This window comes from Parambassis ranga, chromosome 1 (genome assembly GCF_900634625.1).
Source record: "Parambassis ranga chromosome 1, fParRan2.1, whole genome shotgun sequence".
Taxonomy (NCBI): Eukaryota; Metazoa; Chordata; class Actinopteri; family Ambassidae; genus Parambassis; species Parambassis ranga.
Window position 1 is genome coordinate 375,914 of NC_041022.1, and position 8,186 is coordinate 384,099.

Consider the following 8,186-nt stretch of genomic DNA (forward strand, 5'->3'; position numbering starts at 1 on the left):
TGTAATCCTGCCTCTGCTGAGTCCTGGAGTCCATGTTCAGAGCTGCATGAGTCCACTGAATATTCAGAGAGACACAGGAGATAGAGACTCTGGCATTTATCTGAGGATTGATTGTTCTTCGTGTTTGTGGGTGGATGATGATGCCCTGTGCGCATGTGTGTGTGTGTGTGTGTGTGTTGGCCTCCTCCTTGTTTGGCTGTACACTCTGTCATATAGATAATTATTTCAGGATTGATTCCAGTTCACTGCTCTGCTCATTACAATGAAACACACACACACACACACAGACACACAGACACGCACACACACAGACACACACACACACACACACTCACACACACACACAGACACACACACACAGACACACACACGCGCACACACACACACACTCACACACACACACACACACACAGACACACACACACAGACACGCGCACACACACACACACACACACACTCACACACACACAGACACAGACACACACACACACACAGACACACACACACACGGCGCATGGTACAGACGCCTCCGCGCTTCTCAGCTTCTCTGCTGTCACAGTGAACAGGTGCGCGTGCTCAGCGTTGACACTCACATGGTTCCACAGCTATTCTGACAGATGAGGCATATTAAGGTGCCTGGACATGTGGACATGAGGACATGAGGAGGAAACAGACCCACGGACCCACGCTGCTGGCGAAGATTCAAACTCTGAGCAGGAGCAGAGCCGCCCCCTGCGCTCATTGATTGGTTGATCAGAAATGAAAAAAAAAAACTACCAATAGAGTGAAGGCTGGAGAGCTGATGGAGTTACCCTGTGTCCAGCTGATGGAGTTACCCTGTGTCCAGCTGATGGAGTTACCCTGTGTCCAGCTGATGGAGTTACCCTGTGTCCAGCTGATGGAGTTACTCTGTGCTGTATATAATATAATATTTAATAATAATATAATATTTTGTCAAATATTAAAATGGCAGAAATGATGCTTAAAGCCAATAAGGTTTAAAGGAAATAAATAATCTTCCATCATCTGTGCTGTCACCTCACAGCTGATGGTGCAAACACACACATCTAGAAATCTAAAAAAACAAACAACATTTTATTATTATGGAGGCCAAGACAGCCAATGACTCATCAGTCATAACCGGTAGGTCCCAAAAAAACAGAATAAACACAACAGCTGCAGGCCCTGTGACGTCACAGCTGTGTCAGAAGTCGTCTGTCTCTTAGTCACTGCTGCTGTAATGTCAATGTCAACCAAACCCGGATGCTCTGAGTTCATCTGAGGATTTGACAGAGGTTCGAAAGACTGGCGAAAAACTGGCGTGTCAGAAACAGTCCAGGTGTCTGTGCTGGATTCTGTGTTTTACACCAGGACAAAGCATGATTGAGCCATGAGTGGAGGCTGCTTCTCACACATATTGGCTTCCAGGCCACAGCGTGGTGTGTAAGATTAAACCCACAGCATTCTGTGGTTTGGATGAGGACGAGTCCGTGGGGACGTGACGCTCCCACAGACGCTCGGGGGCAGTGATTGGCCGTGCTGCCTCCTACAGAGGCAGAGGATGAAGTGTGAACTGTGGAAAAGAGGCGGAGGGACAAGTGTTGGTGCAACAGAGTGACAGCTGACAGAGAACATTACTGTTGTCAAAACAAACACACAAATGCATCATTGCATGAATACAAGGACTGTCCATGGAGACCATTTTAATTACTTATAGCAGCTGCTATAAAGACATATGAGCAGAGGTGAAGCCTAACAGTTGGGGAACATTAAAGGCTCTTTGTGTCTTTGTCTTCATCTAGGTCTCTGCCGGTTGCTGGATCAGAGCTTGCCCTTCTTCTTCCAGGGCTTCTTCTTGGATTTGGAGTCAATGATCAGCTGAGACTGACGCTTCAGTGCCTCACGGGAAATGACTTCTGCCTCGTCCTCCTCACTCTCTTCCTCTGAGACACAGGGAGACAAAGACAGGTTGAGACTGGATCATGTATAACACCTGTGTGAGAGAACAGGGATCAACTCACCGTCTTTGAAGGCATCCAGTGTTTGATCATCGGGAAGTTTGACTCGGATATTGTAGTCTGGCAAATTCTTCTCAATCCTGATGTGGAACTGTTCATAGGAGGAGAAGTCACACCCTGACATTACATCAATAAAATGATCAATAACACACTGCAGTGATTGTCTGATAAAATGTCAAATGAATTGAAATTGAATAAGTTTGTTGTAAAAACACTTGTAGGCCTGAGACATGAAGCTGACATGGAAGGGCCAAAACCTGCACTTCCTTGATTGGCCACTTGAGGCTGAACTGTGCCAGTTCTCATAGAGCTCCATGTTAAAGTGATCAACAGGAATATACACTGCTGTTCTATTTCTTACCTAGTGGTCCAGTGGAAGGTGACAGGATATAACACCTTATCACAGAGGTCTGCCAGCCAAATAACGCTGCTCTGATTTTCACGGTATCGGCTCTCAGTTACGTCAATCACAGATTTGACCTTCTAACAGTGAATGTGAATAAATCTCAAAGTCATCTGTGAAAGTCAGACCGGCTTGTTCCACTGCCATGTTCTCAAACAGAGAAGGTGCTGTCGAGCGTTAGTAATCAAGAACAAACACTTCAGCTGCATTTCCATTCAGATAAGCTACGTGAGCTCAGCAGAGCGTCCACGCTCAGCCACGCCGTGCTTATTCGTGTGTGCTGTAGTTGGCTCAAAGAGGTCACGGTGTTACAGAAGCCTTACGGACCCTTCAAGTCCACACTGTAGAATACGTTTATAGGATGGAGTTTCCTGTCAACAAGGACGCCCATTCAGAACTGCTGTCCTGCTCTCGGGCCAACGATTTGGGCATGTCTAATATAATCTAATCTGAAATTTCATGGAACTGTGCCAAACGTTCTGAGAATGTTTGTGAGGGCAAACTGTGAATCTGCTCTGATCTGATTTCCCCTTCAGACATGTGATTCTGTGACGCTTGCAGAGCTTCGTCTCACCTCATCCTCTTCCAACTCTTTCGAAATGGTCGCCAGATCTTGGCCCTCAAGCTCGCTGTGCAGCAGCTGTAGCTTCATCTCACACTGGGTCATCAGCTCGATCACAAACTCATGTGAGTCCGGACACACTTCGGGCACTATGTCATCAGTCTGGAGGAGGAGCGGCAGAACAAGGAGCATAAACAAAGGGCAGTGTACTTAGTCACTAATATATGAGGGAGGGGTATTGGACTTTAAAGTCGTGTTGGCTTTACCAGAGAGATGTGCTGTAACTTGTGAGCCAGGTGCTCCACTCCAGCTTGAACGGTAGTGAAAAACTTAACCAGTGACTCCAGGCTCTCTTTGGCTCCATCACACCTCTGCTGCTGAGCCTGAAGCTGATGCTCCCACTCCACCAAGATCTGCTGCTCACTACACAACCACAGAGACAGTGCAGGCAGAACAATGGACAATGAATGTACAGCTGCTCACAGGCGACCCTCCTCGGCTCTCACCTGGAGTGTTTAGCCTCGCCAGAATATTTCATGTCTTCAAACTGCCGGTTCAGATGTTCCTTCTGTCCCTTCAGATTCAGCAGGACTTCCTGATTCTCCTCCATCAGCTGGTCCAGGTCCTGGTGGGTCTTCTTGCAAGAGGTAAATCGCTCCACAACCTCCTGCAAACACAACACACCAACACATCCATGAGTCCTGAGATCCCCTCCTTGGCTCTCACAGTAGATTCAGTGCATGCACACCTGTGTGTCTGTGACTCCGGTGATCTCCTTGATGTGTCTGTAGACCTCCTCGAAGGTGGAAATGACCTTCTCCTCTTCCACCGCCATCACAGTGGTGCTGTGCTGGGCCTCGCTGCTCAGATCATCCGGCTGCATAACTGTCCTCTGGGTCTGTGGGTAGAACAGATGACAACCACTCTAAATGAGTAATACTCAGCTTCATCCTGCGGGAGAGTTTAGATCAGACTAGAAAAGGGCATTTCTGAAGAAAATGCAAGGTGAAGGTGGCCCGTCCTCTGTGAGATGAACATTTTATAGTTGAATGGCTGAAATCGGTCAATGTATGCTGAAGATACACTGCTCAAAAAACTTGAAGGAGAAGGAGAAGAAGCTATATGTCACCCTCTTTCTTCTTCTCATCATCATAAGTCAGGGTGTGACTTGTAGTTACGTTCATTTTACAAAAGAAGAGGTCTGAATCCACTCCTGTGTTATCAGGTGAGGGGCCAGCTTGTTTGTTCATTTGTTTTTTGTGTACAACCTCTCAGTGTCTCCCTGGAGGGTCTGTGTGAAAACGAGCTGTTATCCCAGTTTTTAAACAATGTCACCTGTCCTCCCTTTCTCTATGTTACTCCACCTCACAATGTGTTATAGAGGCCGTAACCAAGGCAACTGTAAAGAAATACCAAAGGTTTCTTGAAAACCTCCGATCACGCTATGCTACGTGTGAGGTTAGCATAGTGCGATTTGTTTCTACATATTAATGTGCTTCATACAAAACAAAACAGGTAGCTATGGAAACAGCTCAGAGTCCTGCTCTGATTGGTCAGTTCCAGCAGACCTTTCCAGCTCCAGGTGGTCTCATGAGGTGCTGGAGAACCGTGGTTTTGTTTCTATGACAACAGTTTCATCAAAAACAGCAACATTCCAATCAGCAAATCTGCTCAGACACAACCAGAGCAGGCTTCGGCTCCATGTTCTTGGTTGCCATGGCGACAGGTTTTTTTCATTTTGCAGCATTGTGTCACCACACACACACACACACACACACACACACACACCTTTCTGTCGAGTTTATCAGCCTGGGCCTGGTCGTCCACAACCTTCTTCCTGTAAGCTGCTATTGTGCGCTCTCGCTCCTTGCGCTTCTTGTGGAGCAGCTCCTCCAGCTGCTGCAGCTCAGCCTGCAGGGAAGCAGGAGTGATGGAGGAGGGATAAACAGTGAGACTGGCTATGATCTTCATACTCTGAGGTGACAGTAAAGAACGAGGTGTAGGTCACCTTCACAGCATCTTTAGAGCGCTGGACCTTGGTATTCATGGCCTGAAGCTTGTGAAGCTCCTCTGTCAGCTTCAGGAATTCTGCTTCCAAATGGTCCATCTGACCAGAGTAGGTAAAGCTCTCATTCTGAAGAGAGCGAAGAAGTGAGACAACAGGAAACAGAAAAGAAGAGTGAAGAAGTGAGACAACAGGAAACAGAAAAGAAGAGCGAAGAAGTGAGACAACAGGAAACAGACATGAAGAGTGAAGAAGTGAGACAACAGGAAACAGACATGAAGAGCGAAGAAGTGAAACAACAGGAAACAGACATGAAGAGCGAAGAAGTGAGACAACAGGAAACAGAAAAGAAGAGTGAAGAAGTGAGACAACAGGAAACAGAAAAGAAGAGTGAAGAAGTGAGACAACAGGAAACAGAAAAGAAGAGTGAAGAAGTGAGACAACAGGAAACAGACATGAAGAGCGAAGAAGTGAGACAACAGGAAACAGACATGAAGAGCGAAGAAGTGAGACAACAGGAAACAGAAAAGAAGAGCGAAGAAGTGAGACAACAGGAAACAGACATGAAGAGCGAAGAAGTGAGACAACAGGAAACAGACATGAAGAGTGAAGAAGTGAGACAACAGGAAACAGACATGAAGAGTGAAGAAGTGAGACAACAGGAAACAGAAAAGAAGAGTGAAGAAGTGAGACAACAGGAAACAGACATGAAGAGCGAAGAAGTGAGACAACAGGAAACAGAAAAGAAGAGTGAAGAAGTGAGACAACAGGAAACAGACATGAAGAGCGAAGAAGTGAGACAACAGGAAACAGACATGAAGAGTGAAGAAGTGAGACAACAGGAAACAGACATGAAGAGCGAAGAAGGAAGGACGTGTGTGAGAGAGAGCACTGGATACACAGCATTACATATACATGTCAAACACATGCACACTGCATCAAGTTCTGATGAGTTTGTGTTAAAGGTGCAGGAGCTTGGTGATTTGTCCCTCCCAGACAACCACCTGTTTCCCAGAAATGACATCATGGCTGCAGAGAAGGACTATTCAGACACTGTCCTACAGGGCTGTTGGTCCAGTTGCACTGTAACCAGACGTGTGTGTCCTCTGGTGTATTTCTGACAAAGCAGCAGCCCATGGAGTGCTGGCAGCATTATTTACTTTAGCATGGTGTTACCACGGTAACCATGATCATGTCCAAATCATTCAGGAAGAAAAAAAAAGCCTAAAGCTTGAAGGGATGAAATGAGTGTGAATCAGGGACTGTGGTACAACAGTAGTGCTGAGTGTGTACACAGAGGAGCAGCTGGGACAGGAAGCACTGCACCGCTAGATATATCACAAAGCCCCATATCAGAGGCCCCACAGAGCCACGCAGAGGCCGTCTTGCTGTTTGGGTTTCATTCACTCACCAGTGTCTGCTACTTCGACATATATTCACTACAAACCGTGCAGTGCGCGTGAAGGACCGACCTGAAAGTGACTGATAAGTTTCAGATAGTTGGCCGTGATGCTCTCAGCCTCCTTATTCTTAAACTGGGTTTTCCCCAGCTTGTTCTCTGCCACCCGCAGCAGCTGAAAAGAGATCATGGTTTACACGGCTGTTTATCTCTGTCTGTCATTTCTCAACAGAAACACAGAGGAATGTATATGTTTTAGTAGCTACCATGGCAGCTTCCTCCTCCTTCTGAGCGTCCGCTGCGCCCCTGCTGCCCCCTGGCTTCAGTCTCTGGCTTTCCATCTTCAGCTGGCTGAAGTAGCTCTGCTGGGTCTGTGTGGTGTGTTTCTGGGCATTGAGACATCTTATCTTGAGCAGCGTCTTCTGGTCTAGAGTTGCGATGGCCTCCTGTGAGAACTGCAGCGAAACAAAGAAAACAACGGAGTCACTGAGGTCGCACATCTTTCATATCATCCTTATGTCAGCTGCATCTGATGACTGATAAGTGTGTGGCCCGGGTTATTTGTAGTTATTTATACACTTCCAGAAGAATGGAAGCGAAGGAGTGCTGCTGGTGGACTGCCTGAAAGAGGGTCTTAACTGATATAGGGGGCTGAATACACTGATCTGCTGCATCGGATGCTAGGTGCTGCTCCCACCAGGCTGATGCTCCACCTCATGAATCCAGATCCAGATCACAGCCTGATCCAGTAATGTGGATTGAACCTGTCCAGCCTCAGCAGAATGAGCTCAGAGGATGTGTGGACAAGACTCTGGAGGGCCACAAACTTATCAATCGCCCCTTTTTATTGACACTCTCTCACCTTTTCTGGCATGTTGAGGGAAGCATCCTTGTCCACGCCTGTTCTAAGCAAAGCCGTGTTAACGTGTTTGTGGCCCTGACAGAAACACAGGTCTGTAAGTGATGGAGCTGTGGTACATGTGAGACAGAGGGGAGGTGCTGTGAACCTACAGCGGAATATTTGGCCACTTCTCCGCGCAGCCTCTTGTTCTCCTGCCTCAGCTGAAGGATGGACTGACCGAGCCGAGAGCCCTCACAGGACGCGCTTCGGTTTCCCTCTAGTGGACGTTGAATTTTTACACCGATAAAACATCTTATATCTACACTGTAGACGCTGGTGTTGGATGAAAGTCAGTCAAAACAAACCAGTAATCCTGGCAGCTAGCATTTAGCTACAGCTAGCATAGCATAGCGCATGTGTTTACTATGAAACAAACTCACCCAGCATCTGCAGTTTGCGCTGCAGCTGCGTGACCTGGTCGTGCAGCGGAGGATGGACCGTCTCGGCGCTGAAGGGCATTCTTGAATTATGGTTTTTACAAAGCAGCAGAGTAAATAAGCCCGGTCTGTTTTAGCTTGAGCTCTTCTGCGACGGCTGTGGCAACTGTGGTAACATCCGGCGTTGCCTAGCAACAGGTACACAAACGCAGAGCGGCGCTGTTGCGTAAACATTACTTTAAGAAATAGCTAAATTAGATTAATTATAACAAGATAATAACTGAGGGCGTTTCCTGGTATTCTTAAAACATTTTCTAATTCTAGTTTTCTACATAAATTGCTTTTTTTATTTAACCTTTATTTAACCAGGTAAAAAACCCATTGAGATCCAGATCTCATTTACATGGGGGACCTGGCCAAGTGGTCAGCAGCACACGTCGAGAACATTAAAGAACAATGAAAAGAATCATTTAATTATGAAAGTAGTAAAATAAGTGCAGCAACACAGACATCAACACAGG

General features: G+C 46.8%; 1 protein-coding gene across 1 annotated transcript; it reads right to left on the reverse strand.

Moving 5' to 3' along the window:
* Positions 1-1,428: 1,428 nt before the first annotated feature.
* On the reverse strand, positions 1,429-7,830 carry LOC114442346 (coiled-coil domain-containing protein 151-like). Its single transcript, XM_028415810.1, has 13 exons — positions 7,669-7,830; positions 7,399-7,505; positions 7,250-7,324; positions 6,654-6,842; positions 6,461-6,562; positions 4,992-5,117; positions 4,772-4,894; positions 3,732-3,881; positions 3,490-3,650; positions 3,250-3,406; positions 2,996-3,145; positions 2,022-2,109; positions 1,429-1,943 (listed from the first exon to the last, which is right to left on the reverse strand). The coding sequence occupies exons 1-13, from the start codon at positions 7,745-7,747 to the stop codon at positions 1,822-1,824; spliced, it is 1,629 nt and encodes a 542-aa protein (XP_028271611.1). The 5' UTR covers positions 7,748-7,830; the 3' UTR covers positions 1,429-1,821.
* Between the last annotated feature and the right edge of the window lie 356 nt (positions 7,831-8,186).

Coding starts and splice junctions, on each gene's coding strand:
- LOC114442346 (XM_028415810.1), bottom strand. CDS start 7,747: ATGCCCTTCAGCGCCGAGACGGTCCATCCTCCGCTGCACGACCAGGTC. Junction 7,325..7,398: donor AAGTGGCCAAATATTCCGCT/GTAGGTTCACAG, acceptor TGTTTCTGTCAG/GGCCACAAACACGTTAACAC. Junction 3,146..3,249: donor AGTTACAGCACATCTCTCTG/GTAAAGCCAACA, acceptor CTCCTCCTCCAG/ACTGATGACATAGTGCCCGA.